Below are 25,892 nucleotides of genomic sequence, written 5' to 3'. Positions count from 1 at the left end.
AGGCAGAAAAATGATTTCTATGAAATGGTGATTAAGTACTGCCAAAGGAGACATATATAGGGATTGGGAACAAATCAGTGTCAGGGGTTAAGGAACGTTCCCTGAGAAAGTGACTCATGAGCTGAGACAGGAAGCAAGAATAGGAGTTGGCTAAAAGTCTAGAAGACTAGGGGAAAGATAAGCCTGGGAAGGGAATCCTGGAAACCGTGTTTGAAAGATGAGAGAGAGAGAGAGAGAGAACGAGAGTGAGACAGAGAGAGAGTGAGAGTGAGAGAGAGAGCGAGAGTGAGACAGAGAGAGACGCCAGGAGGACTCTCTGTGTGGGTGCAGCACAGAGAACTGGAGGGAGGTTCAAAAGGTAGGTGGAGGCCCCGTTGTAAAAACCTTTGACTGCCACGTAAGAGATTATGAGTCTCACGCTATGGACCAGAGACTTCAATACGAGCCCCATGTGCCACTCAGGGCTTGGGATGTGGTTTGTTCTAAACATGGAAGAGCTCAGGTCTGGTTCTTCCACTCCGTGCTGTGTTGAAGCAGGCTCCTGCAGACTCAGGAGAGCCCATTGTGTGCACTTCTTCCCAACTTTGTGTTTAGGGCCTCAAATTGAAATTGACCTTGGTGGAGATATCTATACCACAGAAACTGGCAAACGCTACCAAGCAGGGCCTCCCCCTGCCCCACAAGACCCAGGCATTAAACATTTACCAGCACCACTGCTTCCACCAAAGAGGAAGCTGGCACTGCAGCACTGGTGAGAGTTTAATGCTATGATCTTTGCAAATCAGGAAGGGATCAAGACTGGGACATTTTATTTTTGTCTGCCCTTAACCATCAGAAGGCTGAGTAGCAGAAGTTTTATACCCACAGGCTTTGAGGACAGCCAGACTGAGGACCAAATCCCAGCCCTGTCACTAACTAGCTGGGTGACCTTGGGCAAGCAATGTTACCTCTCAGAGTTTCACCTGTTAAAAAAGATATTAATAGCCGGGCTGGGTCACAACTGACCAACGGTCACCAGGCCCGTCACTGAGACCCAGAGAATGAACAGAGCATTTACCCAGAGGCAGTGTGGCCTTGGAGTCAGACGGGCCTGGGTCTGAATCCAGCATCCAGCACCTGCATGAGCTCTCTGGGGTCTCAGAATGGCAGTTTCCTCATCTGAAACGAGGAAGCAATACCTCCTTTGAGAGTTGTGGAAGAACAGAAAATAACATATTTAATAAAGAAGAGCTATGATGATTTATAGAATAAAGTGACTTTTCTTATTGGAAAAGCAAGACATATTAATTAGAAACTAACTTGACTAATTTAGTTTAGGATTACTTACTTAAATTTGAAATTAAACATGAACAAAAAGAAGAAACCCTTTTAAAAATACCCTCATCACCGAGAGATAACAACCACTGACATATTGATGTATATCCTTCCAAAACGATCCACACCTATAGGCACACATTTCTTTAATGGGCCCATATTTCGGTACTTGCTTTTCTGCTGCTGAGTGTATTATAAACATCCCTGAGTCACTACATATGCCTTGGCAACATCGTTTTTAATGGCTGTAGACTATCCTGTGGGGCGGCTGGTTCCACTATTTGAAAGCGATTACTGTTCAGGTGACTGGTAACAAACACACCACAGGCTTTGGCACCAGAGGGACCAGCTTTCCCGGGAGCAAGCCCGTGAAGCTCTGGAGGCTGTCACTCCCTGCGTGAAGGATGTAGAGAATAACACGACAGACCCACCAGATTCTCGCGGGGGTTAAAGTAGATAATACGGGAAAGTGCTTGGCCTAGAACCTGGAACTTAGAACGTTCTCGGATACAGCCAATGGTTGCCTGAGACTACGTTCTTAAACTGGCCCTGAACTCGACTGTCCTGTTAAAAGTCTCGTATTGGAATTCCTAACTGTGATTATTAATAATAAACAGTTTCCCTCTTCTCCCCTCCCTCCACACACGGATTTACTGATACCCCCTCACATCCCACCCCCGGGATCGGGCAGAACAAAATGAAGTAGACGCCCTGGGAGCTACCGGAGGGTTTGAGCCCGGCAGCCGCAAGGGAAGCCCCGGGAGCTTCCCAGTCCTGGCCCCGAAGGGGCGGGCCCGCGGCCCGGCCTCCCATTGGCTGCCAGTCGCGTCACCTGCTTTGGATGGGCCTGGAGGAGGGACCTGGTCCTACCCTGGGCCACAGGAAGACCGGCATGACCGGGGCCCCGCGGTGGGTCTCGTTGCTCCTGTGCCTGCTGCAGTCCACTTCAGGTAAGGGCACGGGGCCGCGGGGTGGGCGTGGGGCCGCGGGGTGCCCCATCCGGTCCGCACCCACCTTCCGACCCAGAGCTCCGGGGAGGGAGTGCCTTGGACATCAGTCTGTGCGCCGCAACCCGTGCGAATTAGCAGAGCCCACCCAGCACCAGTTTTCTTTTTCCGAGGACTAAACAGACCCGGGTCTTTGAAATTCCTTTCCGGGAAGGAACTGATCCAGCTTCCTAATGCCAGTTCAGCCTCAGACGAACAGAAAAAAAGACAGTGGCCGTTCAAAAGTCAGCTGCATTTGTTTATAAAGTGGTTTTTAAGGTTTCCTAAAAGCCCTATCCGCTGCATTAATATCACAGACCCTGACTAGTAGGGGAAATTAAGCAGAAGCGCCCTGCCGTCGCCAGGGGTCCCCTCCCCTTCCTCCCGACTCGGGGTGTCAGAAGTTCCACCCAGGCCTGAGGGGAAGAAGTGCCAGCTTAGCCCGTGCTGTGCTGTCATTCTAACAAGCCACCTTTTTTTCTGAGCTCTCACTGGTAAATAAGGTGACAGGATACAAAATACCTTGGGATAGGAACCAACCACCAAACCCCAACCAATCCAGGGAGAAGGACACCAAAATGCCCCCAGGATATGTCCCTAGTCTTAGACTAATAATTTAAGAGCTAGAAGTGCCCTTGGACATCATCTAATGCTAAGGTTAAACGCCAGCATTTGTTTGAGCAACTTCTTGGGCTTCTAGTTTAGCATCACAACCCAACTGTCCTAGAAGATAGGTATTATTTCCTCCCGTTTCAGAGGGGGAAACTGAGGCTCAGAGCAATTAAGGGGAATTACCCAAGAAGGAAGGCATTGGTGAGACACACAGAACAGAGAAGACAAGCTGAAGTGAGCATGGCCAACTTTGGCCGTGGGATGGGCAGCTGGCACAGGGCGGTCCACCCACCCAGGTCAGCTCAGGGATGCCCCAGCCCCTGGAGCCTCCGCAGCAGTGTTACTGCAGCTGATGAGGGACAGTGGACCTATGCAGGGAGGAGAGGAGGGGTTCCTCTGTACCCCTTTTTCACCATCAAACTCAATAGTTTTGCTGTCTAGAGCTAGCTATCCTTACACCCGAGGAATATTTAGTGTACACAACACAAACTATGGTGTGAAGGTTTAGGGTGAAGCGCAGCGGGATCCAGGTTCTCATCCTGGCTCGCACACACACTGGCTGTGTAGTCTCAGGCAAATTACTCACCATCTGTATCGGAGCCTAGTGCCTTCCGTGGAAGGGAAGGACACCTAACCCACAGGGTGGTTTGTCCTGAGGACTGAATGAGGTTTTGTGTATAAAGTTTCACACCGATGCCCGGCACCCTTCGAAGGCTCATCAGGAGGTAACTACTCTAGCTGCTATTTATCCACTGTGGCCAAGCTCAGAATTGAGGCCTGTCCTCAAATAAGACGATTGTAGACAGATTTTGGCCTCATGCCAGCCACCTGCTAGGAAGTCCAGAAGCTGGGGCAATGTCGGCATTGGCATCCTGGTGACGCAGTTCCAGCTAGAGGACACGGGGTAGGGTGGTCTGAAAGGCCAGGAGTGTGGAGCCGAGCTGAGCGCCACCAGCAGAAAGGGCCCTCCCTCCCTGAGGCCGTTCTATAACCTGTATGGATTTCCATCATGACCCATGTGACACTTCAAGGCACTGCCTTCTCCATGGGACCATGAGCTCCTAAAGGGGAGGAGTGGAGCTGTAGTCCTCTCTGAACCCTCTGGCACGCAGTGATCAATAGATGTCTTTGACCAATAATGATCCATAGATGTTGGAAGAATAAGGCTGAACAGGCCCCACGAGAACCCAGGGGAGGAAGTGTGATCAAGAACTCAGACTTTGCAGACGTAGAGAATGGACTTGAGGACACGGGGAGGGGGAAGGGTAAGCTGGGACAAAGTGAGAGAGTGGCATGGAATATATACACTACCAAATGTAAAATAGATAGCTAGTGGGAAGCAGCCGCATAGCACAGGGAGATGAGCTCGGTGCTTTGTGTCCGCCTAGGGGGTGGGAGGGAGACACAAGAGGGAGGAGATATGGGGATATAGGTATATGTATAGCTGATTCACTTTGTTATAAAGCAGAAACTAACACACCACTGTAAAGCAATTATACTCCAATAAAGATGTTTAAAAAAACCCAAAAAACTCAGACTTTGGGGGTGGCTAGGCCTGGATTTGAATTCTGTTTCTACAACTTATTAGCTGAGGGGGCCTCAGTTTCCTCATCTGTAATGTGATGATCCTAATTAGTACCTACCTCCTAGGGATGTGGGGCGGATTGAAGGAGGAAGTGCAGGTAACGTGCTTTGCATGGTGCCTGGCACGTAGTTAGGGCACATTAGCTGCTGTTATTATCATCTGCAGCATCACCACCACTTCTGAAAGATGTCAGGAAGTGACGTTTGAATCAAGTCGTTAAAAGATTCGATGGTGAATACCGCGCTGTCAAAGACACCTGGGTTCAAAGACACACAGAAGAATGAGGTGGTTTGAGAAGGGCGAGAAAGAAGACTGGCTGCAGCCTGGTGACGTATGTAGGTGAGCTGTCAGGAAGAGGTCAACGAGATGGCCCAGCCAGGCCAAGCTGGGCAGGGCTTCACGTATCCTGATAAGGAGCATAGACTTTATTCTGAGGACAAGGGAAGGGCAGAAACTGGGCAGCTGTGTAATCAGATGCATATTTCAGAAGATGAGGGTTAGCAGGGAGGAGGTGCCAAGGAGGGAAGTAGGGGCCAGTGAGAGGTGGTCAGGGAAAGAATCACTGAGACAATGACATCTGAGTAAAGATGGGAAGGAAGCAGAGGAGTGAGCCAGATGGACAGCCGTGGGGAGAACAGTCTAGGCGGAGGGAACAGCTCGTGAAAAGGCCTAGAGGTGGGAGTGTGCCGGCATGCTCTAGGAACAGGAAAGGGCCAGAATGGCGGGAGAGGAGCCAGCAAGGGGAGTCATGGGTTGGATAGGGTAGGGTCTTGAGGGTGATTGTAAAGACTTTGGATTTTACCTTGAATGAAACAGAAGCCACTGGAGGTTTAAAGCAAAAGAGTGACGTGATGTGACTTTCATTTTAACCCTTGCTGCTATATGGAGAATGGATTGTGGGCACAAGGTTGGAAGCAGGGAGACCAGTTAGGAGACGTTAGGAATAATCCAAGTCATCACAGTATTCATTCATTCACTCAACAGATTTTTATTGTGTACCTACTATGTGCCAGGGACCATTGCAGGCAGGCTCTGGGGACATGGCTGAGAACAAGACAGAGCCTCTGCTCCTTGAGACCCTCAGGGCCGTTCCCTCCTGGAGTCCAGGAATCTATTAGATGGTCCTGTGCTGCGCTGCTTTGCCGGAACCCTCAGGTGCCAGGGTGGGCTTCCCATCATGTCATAGATGGGCTGCTGAGGTCTAAGGAGGGGAAGGGGCTGCAGTACAGCCAGTCGGTGGCATGGATGTGACTGGAATCCCACACCCCAGGTTCCCAGCCTACATCACATCCCCTATACTTAAGCCACCCCAGATAACTCCTGGTTCTTAAACTCGGTGAGCACCCGACTGCCCGCCCGCACTGCTCGGAATGGCTCCAGACTTCATGGCCTCTTTCTCCACCACAGGGAGCCCCCTTCTGGCCCCTCCCCAGAACGTGACGCTGCTCTCCTGGGACTTCAGTGTGTACCTGACGTGGCTCCCAGGACCTGGCAACCCCCAGAACATGACCTATTTTGTGGCCTATCAAAGGTGGAGGGGCGCCTCTGGGCTGGTGGGATGATAGGGGGAGACCGAGGAGGTGGGCAGGGGCTGGACGGGCTTGGTTCTCTGTGTCCATGGGTGACGGCCTGCAGCAGGTATTGGGAGAGGGCGTTTGATAAAGCTCTGGAGGTGGGGATGATGCTTAATGGAGAACAGCGCCCAGGTGAAAGACCTGCCGGGGGTGGGGGCAGGTCTTTGAGAAAAGTCAGAGCAGAGCTTGGATGGAGCTGTGAGGACCCAGTGAGGGAATTCTTGAGGGCCTGGATGAGGTGCTTGGCATTCCAGCAGATAAGGGAGGCAGGTGTATCTCTTGCAGAGCCGTGTTAGGCATCGCTAGATGATTACCCTTTTCCCCACGGAGCCTGCACGGAGTCTTGGAGTCCTTCTCAACTTGGCAGCCCAGGCAGCCACTGCTGATGCAGAGGAGTTTGCAAATGAAAGCTGATTTGCCATCTTTGCACATAGACGGAAATCATCTGAAGTTCTTTAGTAAGAGAGTGAGCTAATGAAAGCAGATACTCAGGAGGATTAATCTAGAATTGGTGAGAAGGAGGAAGCAGAAAGGAGAAGAAACTGCCACGTACTCAGGACCCACTCTGTGCCAGGCTGAGTGCTAGGAGCCTTGCATGAGCATTTCCCTTCTTCCTCCCAGCATCACCAGGCAGACCCTGCATTTCCCCTGTTCTAGAGGCGAGGAAACAACTCAGGTGCTGTGACCTGCCCAAGGAAGCCAGTGATGGAACCAGAAGAAAAACCCAAGTCTGTCTGACCCCAAAGCTTGTGCTCTCCCTGTTCTATTACTGTCCCTCCATCTGTAGCATCCAGATGTGAGTGATGGGGGCCTGGCTTGGGAAAGGACAGACTGTGAGAGAGCTTTAAAAAGAAAGAATGGTATAGAACTGTATCAGGAGGCAGAAAATACCAATACCTAACATGGCCTGTGTGTTTGCTCTGTGTCTGCACTGTGTCCATACATGAAATGTATTTAATCTCACACCGCCCTACGAGGAAGGATTCAGTGACTCTGCTCTACAGTGGAGGTAACTGAAGCACTGAGAGTGTATTTTGCTCAAAGCCACAGAGCTGGGCATAGTGGAGGTGGGATAAATTGATGAAAGAATTGAAAGCCTAACCTCTGGACCTATATGATATTTTCCTTTCCTTTTACGCTTTTGAAACACCTGCGAGGATTCCAAAACCATGATATTCTAATGGTATTTTTTCATTTATTAGCTGGAATTAATTTTACAAAGAGATGCTTCCTCTCATGTAGTGTTTGATATTCAGTGGTACTATTCATGTAAGCAAGACAGAATAAATGCTTGAATTGTTTTCCTTTAATTTACCAGTTTTCAAGATAACAAACTGGTTCCCTATCATGTCCCAAAGGTGATTGACTTGTTTTTTTATTATCATTACGAACTCAAGTAGTTAAACATATGTGATGGTTTCAATTCATTGCAATTTATTCTACTCATTGAAGCTTGAATGGTCTCATCTTTAGTCCATGAATGTCTCTTCAGGTTGGCTCCTGAGTCCTTTGAATTTGACCCTAGTAATTCATGATATCTTTATTGCTATCTGTTGCGAAAAGATGTTCCAGACTCACTTGCACAATTCCTGACCTAAAACCTGAAATCAGCCACGTCTCCATTTGGTAAGAAATGGTTTTAAAGGACACAGTCTGTGTAGCTGTCTGATCACTACTGAACTATTGCTCTGAGATCTTTTCAGTGAACAGAATTAGGGTGATTCACGTAATAATCCCATCCCTATCCCTGGCTTCTACTGAGGTGGCTGATTAAATCCGTGAGTTGCACCCACGATCTCCTTATCAAATGATTTTCCAGCCATCACGTTGGTGTTCTCTCCAGAACACGCTTTCTCATTTTTTGCAATATGCATAGGCTGAGAATTTTCCAAATCTTCAATTTCTGGTTCCTTTTTGCTTAACAATTCCTTCTATCTCTCTCTCTCTCCTCTCTCATTTTACTATAAGCAGTAAGGAGAAACCAGGTCACATCTTCAACGCTTTGCTTAGAAATCTCCTCAGCTAAGTATCCAAGTTCATCACTTTCCACTTCTGATTTTCCATAAAACACTAGGACGTAATTCAGTCAAGTTCTTTGCCACTTTATAACAAGGATCAATTTTCTTCCAGTTTCCAGTAAGACATTCCTCCTTTCCAACTGGGATGACCCCAGAATCACCTTTAACATCTATATTCTGACGAACAGTCTTTTCAAGGCAATTTAGGCTTTTTCTCACATGAACCTCAAAACTCTTTCAGCCTCTCTTACCCAGCTGCAAAGCTACTAACACAATTTTAGATATTGGTTACATTGGCACCTCACTTATGGTACCAAAATCTGTGTTCATTTACCAGGGCTGCCATAACAAAATATCACAGACTGGGGACTTAAACAAGAGAAGTTTTTCTCTCACAGTTCTGAAGGCTGGAAGTCCAAGATCAAGGTGTCAGCAGGTTTGCTCTCTCCTGAGGCCTCTCTCAGGAGATGGTCACCTTCTGTGTCCTCACCTGGCCTTTTCTCTGTGGGAGAACAGCCCTGGTGTCCCTTCCTCTTCTCATAAAGGCACTAGTCCTATTGGATAAGGGCCTCACCCTTAGGACCACATTTAATCTTAATTACCTCTTTAAAGGGCCCATCTCCAAATACAGTCACATGGGTGTTAGGGCTTCAACATATGAATTGGGTGGGGGATGTGTGTGCACAATTTAGTCAATAATGCTGATAAGCTGGATTTCACCAAATTTAAAATTTTGTTCTTTAAAAGAAAAAAAAAAGCCCAAAGAAAATGAAAAAGCCAGCCACTGAGAAAAATATATTCATAGTATAAACACTGACAAAGAACTTATATCCAAAATAAAGAACTCCTACATCTCAAAAATAAGAAGACAAATCACCCCCCAAATATTTGAATAGTCACTTCACAAAAGAAGATATATAAATGGCCAATAAGCACATGAAAAGATGTTCAACATCATTAGTCATTAGAGAAGTACAAATTAAAGCTACAAGGAAATACTACTTCACACTCACTAGAATGGTTAAAGTTAAAAGGTCTGATGATACTAAGCATAGACAAACATGTGGAGTAACTCTCATGGAGATGGCCCTCCATATTCTGGGGTTTTGCAGCCACAGATTCAACCAACCATGGATCAAAAATATTTTTTAAAAAAATCCAGGGGCTTCCTTGGTGGTGCAGTGGTTGAGAGTCCACCTGCCGATGCAGGGGACACGGGTTCGTGCCCCGGTCCGGGAAGATCCCACGTGCCGCAGAGCGGCTGGGCCCGTGAGCCATGGCCACTGGGCCTGCGCGTCCGGAGCCTGTGCTCCGCAACAGGAGAGGCCACAACAGTGAGAGGCCCGCGTACGGCAAAAAAAAAAAAAAAAAAAAAAAAAAAAATCCAGAAAGAAAAATAAATCCGTAAAGTGCCAAAAGCTAAACTTGAATTTGCCATACACTAGCAGCTATTTACATAGCATTTGCATTGTATTTACAACTATTTACATATCATTTACATTGTATTAAGTATCATAAGTAATCTAGAGATGATTTAAAGTACATGGGAGGATGTGCATACATTATATGCACATACGAGACCATTTTATATAAGGGACCTTAACATCCACAGGTTTCTGTATCTCCCGGGGGGCCTAGAACCAATCCCCTGTGGACACTGACTGTATATTGTTGATGGGAAATACAGTGGTACAATCACTTTGGAAAACAGCTTGACAGTTTCTTGTAAAGTTACACATTCAGTAACCGAGTTTCCCAGATTCTACTCCTAGATCTTTATCCATGAGACATGAAAACATATGTCCAAACAAAGACTTGTATACAAACTTTCATAGCAGCTTAATTCATAATTCCCTGTTATGGACTGAATTGTGTTCCCCCCCTTAGTCACTCATATGTTAAAGCCCTAACACCCATGTGACTGTATTTGGAGATGGGGCCTTTCAAGAGGTAATTAAGATTAAATGTGGTCCTAAGGGTGAGGCCCTAATCCAATAGAACTAGTGCCTTTATGAGAAGAGGGACAGCAGGGCTGCTCACACACAGAGAAAAGGCCAGGTGAGGACACAGAGAGAAGGTAACCATCTCCTGAGAGAGGTCTCAGGAGAGAGCAAACCTGCAGACACCTTGATCTTGGACTTCCAGCCTCCAGAACTGTGAGAGAGACATTTCTGTGGTTTAAGCCCCCAAGCCTGGCATTTTGTCACCGCAGCCCTGGCAGACTAACACATCAGGTTTCTTTTCTCCCGGTGTCCTAAGAAATGCTTGCTTGACTCAAGGTCACGAAGATCCTCTTCTGTGCTTTCTTCTAGAAGTTTTCAAACTTTAGTATTTACATTTCAGTTCTCTTTTATTTTTATTTATTTATTTATTTGCGGTACGCGGGCCTCTCACTGTTGTGGCCTCTCCCGTTGCAGAGCACAGGCTCCGGACGCGCAGGCCCAGTGGCCATGGCTCACGGGCCCAGCCACTCCACGGCATGTGGGATCTTCCCGGACCGGGGCACAAACGCGTGTCCCCTACATCGGCAGGGGGACTCTCAACCACTGCGCCACCAGGGAAGCCCCCAGTTCTCTTTTATTTTTTGAAACTTTCTCTCTTTTCACTTTCTGTTTCTTTTAAGGCATTATCTGCTGTATTAATTTGCTCTTATTGTTCTTCTAATTTATTCTTCGTTTATGAAATGTGGTTGTTGTTGTTTCTTATCTGCCTCCTGTGTTCTGTTATCTCCTTTCTGAGTTTCTCTGATTCTGTTTTGTGTTGTTCTTCCATGTCTTATATCATTTTTAAAATGTCTTTTATAATCCATTTTGAAGGAGTAGTTTACAGTTTCAATCTGTTCATAGATATGTTTTTAGCATGTGTTTTCTGACTCGTTCAGTTGATCGCTTAGCTTATTAATTTCTATCCTTCCTTATTTTCTGTTATAAATATTTAAAGCTATATGCTTAACTACATCTCATAAATTTTTATTTGTGTTATATTTTTGATCATTCAGTTTTAGAGATTTACTAACTTCCATCATAATTCTTTCTTTGATCCATGAGTCATTTTATTTTATTTTCCAATATGTGATTTTTGAGTCTCCTGTCTTTTTGTTTGAAGTATAGTTGATTTACAATGATGTGTTAGTTTCAAGTGTACAGCACAGTGGTTCAGTTTTATATATATATATATATATTCCTTTTCAGATTCTTTTCCATTATAGGTTATTACAAGATATTGAATATAGTTCTCTATGCTATACAGTAGGACCTTACTGTTTATCTATTTTATATATGCTAGTGTGTATATATTAATCCCAGACTCCTAATATATCCCTCCCCAGTCCCCTTTCCCCTTTGGTAACCATAAATTTATTTTCTGTGCCTGTGAGTCTATTTCTGTTTTGTAAATAAGTTTGTATCATTTTTTTAAGATTCCACATATAAATGATGTCATATGATATTTGTCTTTGTCTGACTTAATTCACTTAGTATGATAATCTCTAGGTCCATCCATGTTGCTGCAGATGGCATTATTTCATTCTTTTTTATGGCTGAGTAGTATTCCCGTATATATGTATACACACACATACATACATACATACCATTCATCTGTTGATGGACATTACGTTGCTTCCATGTCTTGGCTATTGTCAGTAGTGCTGCTATGAACACTGGGGTGCATGTATCTTTTCAAATTAGAGTTTTGGTCTTTTTCAGATATATGCCCAGGAGTGAGATTACTGGATCATATGGAACTCTATTTTTAGTTTTTTAAGGAACCTCCATACTGTTCTCCATAGTGACTGCACCAATTTACATTCCTACCAACAGTATAGGAGGGTCCCCTTTTCTCCACACCCTCTCCAGCATTTATTATTTGTAGACTTTTTGATGATGGCCATTCTGACTGGTGTGAGATGATACCTTGTTGTAGTTTTGATTTGCATCTCTCGATAATTAGAGATGTTGAGCGTCTTTTCATGTGCCTGTTGACCATCTGTATGTCTTCTTTGGAGAAATGTCTATTTTGGTCTTCTGCCCATTTTTGATTGTGTCGTTTGTCTTTTTGATTGAGTTGTATAAGCTGTTTGTATATTTTGGAAATTAATCCCCTGTTGGTTGCATCATTTGCAAATATTTGATCCATGAGTCATTTTAAAACATTTTAAAATATTCAAACTTCCTTTAGTTCTCTTTTTGTTAATGATTTTTAACTGGATTATTTACAGTCAGAGGAAATAGTTTGAGAGATACCTATTCTTTGAAATTTGAGAGTTGCTTTATTTTTGTTAATATTTTTGATAATATTTTGTTTGGGGTTCGTATGTGGCTCAACCAGTTTCTTGTTTGTTCTGTGTATGTTCATTAGACGAACTTTGATAATTATGTTGTTCATTTTTTTAACATATGTACTAATAATTTTTCTTTATTCAACTGTTGATTACTGAGTGAGATATATTAAAAATTTCCCATCATAATTGTGGATTTTCTTTTTCTTCCTGTAGTTTTATCTATTTTTGCTGAATATAGTTTGAAGCTATTTAATAGGCACATATAAGTTAGAATTTGTATATCTTCCTGGTAAGTGGAATCATTCACTACTGTGTAGTGGTTCTTTTCACCTTTACTAACGCTTTGGACTTTGAAGTTTCTATTTTATCTCATATTAATATGCCTACACCAGTTCCTTTTTTCGTTGATGTTTACCTAGTATAACTTCACCAAAAAACAAAACAGGGGAATTCTTCCCCTAGATCTGTTCTCTTTGCCTACCTGTATCTCAGCCTTTTCTGGTCACCTGTTGCTCAGTCTCCAAACCCAGGAAGAGTCCTCAATTCTCCTTTCCCTCACATTCCACATCCAATCCATGAGCAAGTCTCATCAGCTTTACCTCCAAAAGGCATCCTACATCCAACCTTTTCTTGCCATCTCACCCATCATTCTCTCTTGGACCACTGCTGCAGCCTCCTAGCTAGTTTATCAGAGTGATATTTTAAAAACATAAATTAGATGACCTCAGTTCCTCTCTTCAGAACCTTCTGATAGCTTCCTCTGACACTTGGAATAAAATCCGAACCCCTTGCCAAGATGGCAAGACTGCCTGCTCTGCCCACCCACGTCCAGTCTGTCCACCCTCTCCCGGCCTTGTCCACTGGGCTTTGGCTGCCCTGGCCTTGTTTTTGTCTGGACAGATCAAGTCCCTTCCCGTTGCAAGGCTTTTGCTTTTGCGTTTCCTTCCCCCAGGCCTTCTCTTGGCTCCCTTCTCAGCATCCCGGCCTCAGCTTCAGCACTGTCTTCCTGGCCTTTCCTGAGCCGCCTTCAGAGAGCAGTCACCCCCGCACTACCCTATGACCACTGCATTTACCAGCTCCTGGATTTCTCTTGTTGATGTGATGGTCTCTCATCCCCTCCCTCCACAGTGTAAGTTCCTGAGGGCAGGACCTATCTGTCATGAATTGCCGATTGCCCAAGAATAATGTCCAGCACGCAGGTCCCTCCTTTGGACCTCAGTGTTCTCAGGAGGTCGTAGTCATGGACCTGTGTGTTCCCCTCTGACATCCGCATAGCGCCTGGCACCGGGCCTGGTACACGGCAGGGGGTCCATAAATGCCTGAATGAATAAACGCGGGGAAAATGGTTACTAGCACGACGACCCTGTGGGGGAGCCATGACAGATGGGGACACTGAGGCTTAGGGACAGTGACCTGCGTTAAGGTTCCAGAGCTAGTGAGGGGCAGAGCCAGGGTTCCCCCCCTTGTCTATCATTCCAGAGCCCAAGCTCTTGACTAGACTGTTCTCATTCTGTCTCAGCCGATGGCTGGCTGGCTGGACAGATGGATAGATGGATGATCAGGTGGGATGGAGGGACGAGTGATCGCATGTTCTATAAGTTTTCTCACCCCCAAGAGGCTGAATCCATGACCCTCCTGTCTCCTCCCTCAGCTCTGCAACCCCCAAACAGTGGCGGAGAGTAAAAATGTGTGCAGGAACCAAAGAGCTACAGTGTTCTCTGATGTGCCTGGAGAAACAAGACCTGTGCAATAAGTTCAAGGGGCGTGTGCGAGCGGTTTCTCCCAGAGCCAGGTCACCCTGGGTGGAGTCCAAGTCCATGGATTACTTTTTTGAAGGTAAGTGAAGGACCTGTGGGAGGCCGTCTGCTCAGGAGCCTGGCTCAGAGGCACTGCTATCCTGGCCATCTGTCTCCCACTTCCCCAAAGCAGTGGGCAGCTCTCTGGGGCCACCTGCCACGGGCCCTGGCCCATGTCCAAGTAGCCTGACTTCGTGGCAGGGAGTTAGGGGAGTTCACCAGCCCCAGCAGTTCAGTTTGTACCTCCTCCTAATGAGGTTCATGATCTTCTTTTGAGCACAACCTTGGTCATGAACTACACAAGGCACTTTATATATTTATTCTTACTTTTTTAAGGTTCAATCTCTCTCTTTAAGAAACAATTTTTAAAAATTCTGGTTGCAATAGTAATTTCTGTACACGGTAGAAATTTGGGGGGGAAAGGAGATGAAAATAGAGAGGAAAACATTCCCCATGCTTACAGCCTTCATAAATCACCAGTGTTAACATTGAGTGAGGAGAGTGCTTTTCTTCCCCCAATGTATTTTATTTCTAATCCTCATAACAGACCTGTGGGGTTCATTTTCATCACCCCATTTTTTAAAAATAAATAAAGCAAGACTCACAGAAGTTAAGGAACTTGCCAGCTAGTAAGTGGTGGACACGGGATGTGAAATGGCTCTTTCTGATCTGGGACAAGGTGCTCATCAGGTCAGGAGTAAGGAGGGGAGGATAAATACTCAGACAATAGCCTCATGGAGCTGAGATCTGTAACTTATCACCCAGGCTTCTCAAAATGTTTGAGGACAAAATAGGGCTTGAAGGGGGATGAGGAAGGGATTTAATGAAGGATGGCAGGAGAAAATGGCAGAGAAGGAAGAAGAGATGATTTGGATGGGAGGAAGCTGGCTGGTTGGATGGACGAAAGGAGGAAAAGGATGGGTGGGTAAGAAGAAAAGAAGTGTGGAGAGGATGGGGAAGAAGTGATGGATGAGTGGGAAGGAGGAGGCTAGATGGATGAGTAAATGCTTACCATGAAGGAGCCAGTATGGATGGAGAAGTGGAGGATAGGAACGAAAGGCAGACAGATGGATCAGTGGGTAGTGAGTACAGAAGGAAGGATGGCTGCCTGGGAAGGGAAGGAAGGGTAAAAGGGAAGGAGAGGCAAAGGAGAAAGGAAAAACAGGAAGGAAAGATGTATGGAAAGAAAAGAATGGATGGATAGGAAGGATGGAGGAGTAGAAAAGTAGGCTGATTGGCTAGATACAAGGAAGGAAGAAAGTATAAATGAACAGGAAGACAGGGTGGATAGGAAGGAAGAAATGTCAATTGGAAAGAAAGGAAGACAGGATGCTTAGGAAGAAGGAAGGATGGTTGAGAAGGACGCGTGGATGGGAAGGAAAAGAAGCATAGTTGGGAAGGATGGATGGATGGATAGAAAGGAAAAGAAAGATGGGAAGGCAGGCAGAAAGGCTGTCTGGCTAGAAGAATGATGGATGAACCACTGCAGAGACTGGATGAATAGGAATAAGAATTAGAACAACAGAGGGAAAGATGCAGAAAGGAGGCTACTTTTTTTTTTGCCTCCTCCTCCCTGAATAATATTCTGATTCTCCTGCAGCACACCTCAAGCTTGAGTGACCCTTCCTTCCTATTTCTGCCCTCAGCTGTGGTGACCCTGGTCACTCTCTCTCTTGAGTTTTGGTAGTTTATGTATTTCATTTCCCCCTAAATTCTTCCAACTCCTTGAGGTCAAGATTTATGGAGGCCTCATCTCCCCACTCCCCTCAGCTCCCTGCCCAGGGCTTAATACATATCAGTGTCCCGTGGATATTTCCTGAACACATAAGTAGTGGCACCTTGTGGAAGCCACACCTTTTCCCTGAGCACAAACACAGGACAGGGATGACCAGTGTGGCCAGAGCTCCTGCTGGCTGGTACTCAGGGAGGGCTGCATGGAAGAAGTGGCATTTCAGCTGGATCTTGAACAATGGTGTATTAATTTTCTCTTGCCACTTTATTTCAACTCACTGCCCCCACCATCTTCAAACCATCAGTCAAACCTAGATGACCTTGAACAGACTGTCATTAGAAATGGACATTAAAGACTCTGCCAGTGAGAGCTCAGAAGCAAGCGAGGAGCATCATAGAGAAAATCTAAATCTCCTTCAAGAGTTCTTAAATCATCACGAACAGACTGTTAGTAGAAGTATGGATGCTAAAAGCACTGCCTCACAGAAGGAAGTGAGGAATATGTTATTGAAAATTTCAGGAAGGGGGAATGCCTCTTATATACTGGCAAAAAGATTAGCAAAATTGTGTCCTGTCGGTATGTGGAAAGCAGAACTTGTAAATGATGAATCTGGACATTTATCAAGGAGATTTGATAAATATTGTGTTGAAGGTTTGCCTGGTTTATTCTTGGTAATCATAGCAAAATGCAAAGAGGAGAGAGAGAAATTGAGGAAAGAGCATAAACGAAAAGGAACCAGGACTTGAAGATTTGGGAAATTCTTAACCTATACAGATGGCAAAAGATACTAAAGAAATTGCTTCCAAGAGTGTGACGTAGAGAAATAGCCAAGTGTGCGGCTGTGCGATCATCTCCTAAAACCTCAGAAAGGTCAAAGTGTTCAGTCCAGAAAAAGGCTCTTTGAAGAGATTTAAGGGTATGACACACAGTTCAGTTCCCCTCAGTCAAATCAAAGGGCCTCTAGAAAGCTGAAGTGTTATCCCTCAGCCAGCTCCGTTAAAGCCAAAAATAGAGAAGGGCTTATCTCAAAAAGATTTGTGGAACTGACTTCTGTCTAATGGAGTGGGTCCCCATGACATCCACAGGAGACCCATAAAATTCTTGAGAATTTTATATCGGCAGAAACACTGCCAGCTTGAACGGAGAGGGACAGAGAGGACAAGAAAAGAAAGAAGGCTACTGGTCCCCCAATTTCTACTGGAAGGAAGCAGACTGGTAAAACTGCTTAGCTGCAAATACCTGCTACCTTTCATGAAAAGGAAGGATGATTCAGAGGGTGGAACCAAGAGCCCAGAGAGCAGTGCTGAAAGCCAAGGAGAAGTAGTTCCCAAGCCTTAAAACCTAGTACAGTTTGTGTAGCTGGATTTCAAAACTGCTTCAGCCCAGTGATTCCTTTTTACCTCCTATTTCTCCCTGTTTGAACCAAAATGTCTATAACTATTATCCAGCGCCTATCCCACCACCTTATATCGGGAGCAGATAACTTGTACTTTATTTTCACTGGTCCACAAATGGATAGGAATTGTGTCCCAGGAGTTGTACTGAATGGATTGTACCCAAAGTCTCACCTGAACCTGATTTAGATACGTTAGATGATGAGATTTTAGAACTTGAGTTGATGCTGTAATGGGATGAGACCCTGGGGTACCTTGGGATGGGGAGAATGTATGTTGCATTGGAGAGGGACATGATTTTCAAGGAGTCAGAGGGAGGACCATGATAGACAGAATGACTCCCCCAAAGATATTCATGCTCTAATCCCTGAACTTCTGAATATGTTAGATGTTACTATTAAATGGCAAAAGGGATTTTAATTAAGTTTATGGGTGTTAAAGTAGTGAGATTATCTTGGATTATCCAAATGGGCTCAATCTAATCCCATGAACCCTAAAAAGCAGAGAACTTTCTCCAGCTGCAGGCAGAAGAGGTGTAGAAGAAGGGAAAATCAGAGAGAGTTGAGGTGTGAGAAGGATTCAACATGGTGTTTCTGCTTTGAAGATGAAGGGGCAACGTGATTAGAAATGCAGGTGGCAGGACTTCCCTGGCAGTCCAATAAAGACTGTGCTCCAACTGCAGGGGGTTCGGGTTCAATCCCTGGTCAGGGAACTAAGATCCCACATGCTGTGCAGCGCGGCCAAAATTAAAAAAAAAAAAAAAAATGCAGGTGCCCTCAGGAGCTGAGAGAGGGTCCCAGCTAACAACAGCACAGAAATAAACCTCAGCCTCACAACCACAAGGAACTGACTTCTGCTGACAGCATGAATGAGCGTGGAAGTGAATTCTCCCCCAAAATTCCAGATAAGAGCCCAGGCCATCTGACATCTTGATTTCCACCCAGAGTTGAGGACCCCATCAAGCCCACCCAGACTCTGACCTACAGAACTGAGAGATAATAAATCTGTGTTGATTTAAGCCACTAAGTTCATGGTCATATGTTATGGCAGCAGCAAAAACTAATACAAATGAACAGGATGCTGACAGACCAGTGACATGTGAAGGGCACCCAAGTGGAAGGGATGACATGAGTAAAGGGAGGTTAACTGTTTCTGGGCTGGGTGAGGAACAGGCCTGCCTGGAGGCTGGGGGATGGATGCCCTGTGACCCCCAGAAGGTCCTGATGGGTCCTGTTCTGTTTCTGCCAGTGGAGCCAGCCCCACCTGTCCTGGTATTCACCCGGACAGACGAGATCCTGAGTGTCAATGCCACGTACCAGCTGCCCCACTGCATGCCCCAACCAGATCTGAGCTATGAGGTGTATTTCTGGAAAGAGGGGACCGGGAATGAGGTGAGAAACCCCTTTCATGCCCCCAGGCTGGGTCCCCTTCCTCATTCTCCCACCAAACCCCAGTGCCCTTCACCCTCCAAGCCCTGAAAGCCTCCTCCAGGAAGCCTTCCCTGCATACCCCTCACTCCTGGCAGTCACCCCTTGACTCTGCACAGTGTGAGTGGCCTGTGGCCCACCTCTGCCCCCCTCCCCCTAAGAGGCCAAGTTCGGGACATCCTTCCCCTGCACATTACAGGTAATAAACAGCAGTTTTCTACCTAATTTTTTTTAAAATTATGAAACCTTTTTTTTTTTTTTAATCTGACTGAAGTATGACAGGCTCCAAGAACCTACTTAGCCTACTTGTTAAGCCACCAGATTCATTAGAAAAAAAACCTAGAAAATACAGATAAATTCTAGGAAGAAAACCAAAAGTACACAGAGATGATCGCAAATAACTATGTGGTATATATCCAATTTCAGACTTGTTTCTGTGTATGCGTGTGCATATGTCTGTATATATTTATTTATGGCAGGGGTTGGCAAACTTTTTCTGTAATTGGCCAGATAGTAAATACTTTTGGCTTTGCAGGCCTTATCGTCTGTCACCTCTATTCAACTCCATCTGTAACACAAAAGGAGCCATAAGTAAATAGGTACATGAACAGGCATAGCTGTGTTCCAGGAAAACTCTATTTAAAACAAAAGATGGGGGCTTCCCTGGTGGCGCAATGGTTGGGAGTCCGCCTGCCAATGCAGGGGACACGGGTTCGTGCCCCGGTCCGGGAAGATCCCACATGCCGCGGAGCGGCTGAGCCCGTGAGCCGTGGCCGCTGAGCCTGCGCGTCCGGAGCCTGTGCTCCGCAATGGGAGAGGCCACAACAGTGAGAGGCCCGCGTACCACAAAAAAAAAAAAAAAAAAAAAAAGATGGGGCTGTAGTCTACGGACCCCCGTTCTTGTCCATTCTGTCTTTTACCGAACCAATGCTCCCACTCCTAACCTCCTGCACACTCTGGATCCCAGAGGCACGTTGATAGATCTTCATCCGATGTGGTCCTCACCTTCAAGAACCTCACAGATATTCTCAACCAGCACTGTCCAGTAGAAACATAATGCAAGCCACATCGTGTCATTTAAGCGCTCCACGTTAAATTAAGTAAAAAGAAACAAGTGAATTTACTTTCATAGTAGGTTTTATTTCATCCAACAGAATGTTATCTTCTCAACCTGTAGTTAATATAAAAATTACTGAGAAGTTTTATGTTCTTTTTTCGTGAAAGCCAGTGTGTATGTTACACTTAGAGCACATCTCGGTTGGTACCAGCCACACTTCAAGGGCTCAAGCGCATGTGGCCAGTGGCTACTGTGTTAGACAGGCAGCCCTAGAGTTTTCTGTGTCTGTAATGGCTGAGTGACCACCGCCCACCCCCCCAATTGATTGACACGCCCTGAGGGCAGGAAGCCTGAGGCATCTGTCCCTGAAAGTGAGGGCCTGTGGGCCCTGGTGGGGTGTGCTTGGGAGTGACCCTGAGTGGCAGGGCTGCTTTTGAACCCAGACCATCTCTACCTCGAAACTCCATGGAAGAGAAACCAGAGAGTGTGGGGACGTGCTCCCTGAATGCTTAAGCCTTAATGCAAGAAAAGGTGTAGGAGTCACCGCTGTGTCCTGCCAACCCCACCCTGTCCTGGCTGCATGGAGCCAGCGCCCCCCAGCAGGTCCACCCGCCTCTGCTTCTCTCTCCAAACAGGCCAGTTTTCCAGCCACTCCCCATGGCCAGCCAGTCCAGATTTCTCTCCAGCCAGACACCAGCGGACACCACTGCCTCAGCGCCAGAACTATATACACCTTTGGCTCCCCTAAATACAGCAAGTTCTCTGAGCCCACCTGCTTCTTCCTGGAGGCCCCAGGTGTGTGCAAAGTGGTACAGAAGTGGGAACTTTTCCGCTGGGCGTTAGGATCTTCATAATATGGTGGTTAAGAGCACAAGTCTAGAGACAGACTCACCTCGATTAAAATCCCAGCTCCACCCCACTCACTGTATCTTTGGGCAGCTTACATAACCTCTCTGAACACTGCTTTCCACACCCTGTAGGACGGGTTTACTCTGATGAGGATTAAATAGGATAATGTACGTGAAGCCCACGGCACAGATGCCGTTGATAGACAGGAGCCCCTGCTTCTCTAGTTGTTATTATGTTTTTCTTCCTAGGATCCAACTGGGCACTCCTGGTACTGCTACCCCTTCTGCTGCCACTGCTGTTGGTCGTTGCCACGGGGCCTGTGATCTGGAAGAGCTTCAGGGGGAACCCCTGGTTTCATCAGGCAAAGATGCCACAGGCCCTGGTATGGCAAATCTGGGGGTGTGCGACAGAGAGGGAGGGTTGTCGAAGAGCAAGGAAGTGGAGCTAGACTTAGAGATAGTTCAGCTAGAATATCAAGATGGCCCAGACTGCGAAACATCTATCTTCCTGTCTAAATTTTCACCATTAGTAATTCATTCCTTTGGCACCAAACTAAAATAGCAAATATGCTTCAGGAGAGATGCCCAGAGGGGAGGCGGGAGGGTGGCACCTAAAGGGGACATCTTAAAAGAGTCCCAGCACTTCATTCACAATCTAACCGAGGGTCAGTCTTGCCCAGGCAGACGCTGGAATTTCCCCACCGGACTGCCAGCTCGCTTGCTTAGAACCTGGGGCCAGCTGGGACAGGGGAAGCCTGGAGAGGTCAGACTTGTTCAGATGAAGGCCTGGAAAGTGAGGCTGTGGGAGATGAGGCTCAGTGGGCACTCGGGTCCGGTGGGGGCTTTGAGGAGGGATTCTGAGAGTCCCTGCCACACGGGACTGTTTCAACGTTCCTGGATATGGGACCTGCACAGAATTCTCACTAACTGAAGGACAACCTCTGTGTTAGATGGGTCTGCACCTTGCCCTATCCCTCTGCCTTCCCATTATGTGGTAAGTTACCAGCTCGACCCCCTGCAGCTGGCACCTGAAACCTGGAGGCTTTCTCTGGCCTCTGGTGTCCGCTCTGCCCGTGCACATCACCAGCTGCATGTGGCAGAGAATTCACACCGCCACCACCCCTCCATGCCTCACCCGATGGTGCTCTGAGGCCTGTGTCCCCGGCAGGGCTAAGTTCCAGCTGCCCTCGGGGTAACTTGCCTGATAACACCCCGCTATCGGTTGCTAGGCCTTGCTGACACTTCCTGGGATCACTTCCCAAAGAAACTACTTACATTTGAATCCTTGTCTCAGAGTCTATTTCCAGGGGAACCCAAATTAGAACGGTCACTCTTCCAGAAAGGCTGAATCTTCTGTTCTTCTCCCCCTTCCCCCGATCAGGACCTCTCTGGACACAGACACCCCGGGGCAACATTTCAACCCAGTGGCCCAGAGTGCCTGCATGTCTTGATCCTCTGTCCCCAAAAGGAACAGACCAGAAGGGTCAGGCTGACCCCTAGAGTCAGGGCCCCAGCCACCGTCCAGGCAGGATCAGAGGACAGTGCTGAGGAGGAGGAGGCCGACGAGGAGAGCTCGGACGATGGTGTCAGCTTCCAGCCCTACACTGAACCACCCCCCTTCCTGGGGCAGGAACACCAGAGCCCGGGGCAGGCGGAGGCAGGAGGGCCTTGGACTCCTCTGGTCCAGGTCGAAGGCTCCTCTGCTTGCGATTCTTCAGACAGAAGCTGGGCCAGCACTGTGGGCTCCTCCACCTGGGACGAGGCTGGATCATCTGGTTACTTGGCCAAGAAGAGGCCAGGCCGAGGACCGGGTGGGAAGGAGTTCCAGAAGCCTCTCCCACCACCCGAATTCTCCGAGGACTCGAGTTCCCTGGAAGAGCCCCCAGAAGACAACCCGTCCTCCTGGGTCAGCTGGGGCTTACCGTCCCCAGGGCTGATTCTGGTTCCCAGGGAGCCCCCAGTTTCTCTTCAGACACTGACCTGCTGGGACAGCAGCCCCGAGGAAGAAGAAGAGGGTGGGGGGGAATCAGAAAGTGAGGACAGCAGTGACGGCAGCTGCGGGGCTAAGAGCCTCCAGAGGATCGAGGTCAGAGGTAGGACACTGGGGCACTACTTGGCCAGGTGAGCCGTCCCTCCCAGTCTGGTGCTCCTGAGCTTTCTGGGGACCCAGCATGCCACCAAGACTTGAAGTCCTGAGAGCATCATCGCCGGGGCAGCAGCGGGTTCTTACGGCACCTCGGGGAACCCGGCTGGAGGTGTCCGCCAGGTTGAGCAGTCAGAAGCCACCCCGTCCTATGACCTGCGAGCTTTGGGCCGAGAGCCAAGAGGGGTGGAGACAGGGATGGGCGGAGGTCAGAGGTTGGTTGGGTGTCAGACCACACCACTGTCCCTGGGGTGACAGGCCAGTTGGAAAAGTCATCCCTGCACAACATGAAACAGGCGAGGTCAGGTCACAGGGGACATTGAAGGCTGACAGCACAAGGGCCCATCTGGATTTGGGGAGGGAAGAAATCCGGAGGCAGACCAAGTGTAGCAGGACTCAACGCCTCTCTCCAGCACCCGCTGGGCTCCCTCCTCCCCGAGGCTCGACATCCTGATTTATGAGTCCCCTAGGGTGGGCCCCAGTGAAGAAAAATCCAGTTGGCTGAGGGTGTTGGAGAGGAAGAGGAAAGGCATGTCCTTCAAATCGCAGTCTCTGGGTCAGGCATGGCACTGTTTCCATTATCAAAGAGGCCTGGGTCCAAATCCCAGCTCTGCCATTTCCCAGTTGTGTGGCCTTAGGGGAGATACCTTCCTTCTCTGTACCCGAGTCTCCTTTCTACAGCTACCACCTGGGGCACGGTGAGGGTTCCGACAGAGACGTGTGATGCCTGCCACACCATTGGCACTCACCACGTGGTGGCTGGTAGGATTCTCCATCCACCCAGGCTCTGAGGGGACCGCTGGGCATCTCCCACCTGTGACCCTAAACTCAGAGTGACTGGAGTTCCCACCTTTAGTCTTTCTCCTGCCTCCTGCCCTCACTGACCCCTGCCTCCTGGTCAGGAAACAGTTCTCAGAAGCTGGAGCCCAGCCAAGGGTCCCTCTCCCTTTTCCCAGCAAAGAAAATACCAAATGGCCCACCTTCTAGGGGGTCTGATTAATTGGTGGTGGGGTAGCAACCCAGCAGGGAGTTGGACCCCTGGGCCCGTGATCCCCAACTTAGCACTTCAGACCCTTTAGGTGACCATTGTGGTTGTAAAGACATCCCATTTCCTCTTCCAGTTTTGAGAAACCACTGTCTTCTGGAAACAGGTGACTGTCCTTACCTGAGGGTAGTGATGGATGTTCTCAAACGACCGCTTTATTAACCTACACCCACCAGTATATGGACGAGCAGAGCTGAGTCTTCACCCGTTAGACCAAGGTTTTGTCAGTTTTGTGGCCCTGCAGGGACCACAGGAATCCGAACATCTTTGGCTCTGCCATTTCACCTGCCAGGACTTAAGTTCCTCCATTTGTGTAAAAAGCATCTTCATAAGCATTTTATCCACGGGGCTGTGTTTTGAAGGCAACGCAAGGGTGGAACATTAATGGAAGATCTGGAAAAGCTTCTCGAAGGCATCTGGTCCAGGGGTTCTCAAACTGTGTTCCCAAAAGGCCTTGGGCTTCACAGGAGGCGTCTCAATCTCAGGGGGAGCCGTGGGCTGTAGGATCCCCGCAGCGCAACCAGAGCAGCCTCCCTGGGCCCTGATTTTCTCCGGTGGCCCTCTACGTAAGATTGTGCTTAGGAGTTTCAACTGCTAAAGAAAACGTTAGCAAACCCCTTTTTAAATTGAACACCTGTCTTTTGTTTCAAACGAGGAAGCTAAAATGTTGACTTACTGTGTACGTCTCTGAGGGTGAGACTGTCGATCTCTGGCCAGCTGGGCCAAGCCCCGTCCCCTTGGCCATGTAAACAGTACTGAGGTCTCGGCAAGGGTTTCCAAGGGGCACGAGGCTGGCAGGAGGCCTTCACCACTGCTGGGACTCACACACATACATGCATTTCTGCAGGGGTTTCCCTGCAATGAGGCTTGTCTACATCCATGATTGAGCACAGAAGAGGAAGAACAAACTGCAACCATGGAGCTGGGGAAGGCTGTGGCTCACGGCCAGTTCCTAGGAGAATACCCAGACCAAGCCCAGTGTCCTTTCTGGAACCAGCCGAGCTGCTTCGTGGAAGTAAATTCCAAATAACTAAAAGCTATCCTCACTATTGTCTTAGGCTTGTGTGAAGGAACCGCTTTCTCTCTGTTCTGAAACCTTGTGTGTTTTTTAAGCATTTTTTTAAAGTTTAATTTCTGACAGACGCTGAGCTTTCTATTAATTCTAAACTCCAGCTCCTTTATGGTCATTAAGTCATAAACAAAAAACTGGGCAGCTTTAGGAAAGAGCATGCTATTCAATATTATCATTTGTCAGGTGTGCTCAGCACTGAACTGTTTACAAAGCCCTTTCATGTCCCCAGCAGGCAGGAACTGCATAGTGGGAACTCCAGGGCCACGCGTGAAAGATGTCAGGGGCAGAGCGGGTGATGCCCGGGTGAAAGCAACATTCCCGTTCTTTAGGGTAGTGAGGAGATTATATATTGTTCTAAGATATTTGTAGTTATTTCTAATTTTATTTTATGTTTATGTCATATTTAGATAATTTCCTAATGTTTGTTGGGGCCTACCCTAAACTGTTTTAAATAAAGAGCTCTATTTTTAGAGAAAAGGGCAAAATTGAATGGAAAAGCGTGTGCTCTCATTTCTCAAAGTTTCCTCACCACTCTTCTCGCCGTTAAGACTACAGGGTCTTGGGTTGGGTGCCCAGCAGCAGACCCAGAGGCGAGGACTGGGGGGTATAAAGCAGTGCGGCGATTCCAGAAAGCATCAATAGGGGAGTGGGAAGAGAGGGAGGGGAGGCAGCCAGTCCAGATGCATAATCAAACAGGTCATGGCTCTGGGCAACTAGGGTTCAGTCCTCCTAGGGAGCTTTGGGAGTTCAGTGTTGGACCCTCCAGATTTGTTCCCCTGCCAGGGACAGGAGCTGGGAGGCTTATCCAACTCCCATCAGTCCTGTGTAGAGAGCCACTCCCTCCCAGGGAGCTACAGGTACTTGCAGTTGGAATCCATCAAGCTGAGTACATGAGAAGGGTGCTACAACGAAGCCAGAGGTGTACCTACCACCTGGCAGCTCACCCTATTGCAACAATGGTCCATGGAAGGATACAGAAAATCCTATGTGGCAGCCTTGCAACCCAAACT

At 47.5% G+C, this 25,892-nt stretch overlaps 1 protein-coding gene across 2 annotated transcripts; it reads left to right on the top strand.

Moving 5' to 3' along the window:
• The first annotated feature begins 2,155 nt into the window (after positions 1–2,155).
• IFNLR1 (interferon lambda receptor 1) lies at positions 2,156–25,379 on the top strand. Of its 2 annotated transcripts, XM_067724161.1 has the most exons (7): positions 2,156–2,264; positions 5,905–6,028; positions 14,020–14,204; positions 18,539–18,681; positions 20,410–20,569; positions 20,872–21,005; positions 22,004–25,379. In XM_067724161.1, the coding sequence occupies exons 1-7, from the start codon at positions 2,156–2,158 to the stop codon at positions 22,745–22,747; spliced, it is 1,599 nt and encodes a 532-aa protein (XP_067580262.1). In that variant the 3' UTR covers positions 22,748–25,379. The 2 variants fall into 2 exon arrangements, with proteins under 2 accessions (XP_067580262.1, XP_067580271.1); XM_067724170.1 differs by lacking the exon at positions 20,872–21,005 and having other exon boundaries at positions 2,166–2,264; positions 22,004–22,274.
• The last annotated feature ends 513 nt before the right edge of the window (positions 25,380–25,892 follow it).

This window comes from Pseudorca crassidens, chromosome 2 (assembly GCF_039906515.1).
Source record: "Pseudorca crassidens isolate mPseCra1 chromosome 2, mPseCra1.hap1, whole genome shotgun sequence".
Classification (NCBI taxonomy): domain Eukaryota; kingdom Metazoa; phylum Chordata; class Mammalia; order Artiodactyla; family Delphinidae; genus Pseudorca; species Pseudorca crassidens.
This window is presented reverse-complemented; position numbering and strand designations above follow the sequence as displayed.

Excerpts from the sequence above, each read along its gene's own strand:
- IFNLR1 (XM_067724161.1), top strand. The coding sequence starts at position 2,156 with ATGGGCCTGGAGGAGGGACCTGGTCCTACCCTGGGCCACAGGAAGACC. Across the intron at positions 14,205-18,538 it reads CATGGATTACTTTTTTGAAG|TGGAGCCAGCCCCACCTGTC; the intron begins GTAAGTGAAGGA and ends TGTTTCTGCCAG. Across the intron at positions 20,570-20,871 it reads CTTCTTCCTGGAGGCCCCAG|GATCCAACTGGGCACTCCTG; the intron begins GTGTGTGCAAAG and ends TTTTCTTCCTAG.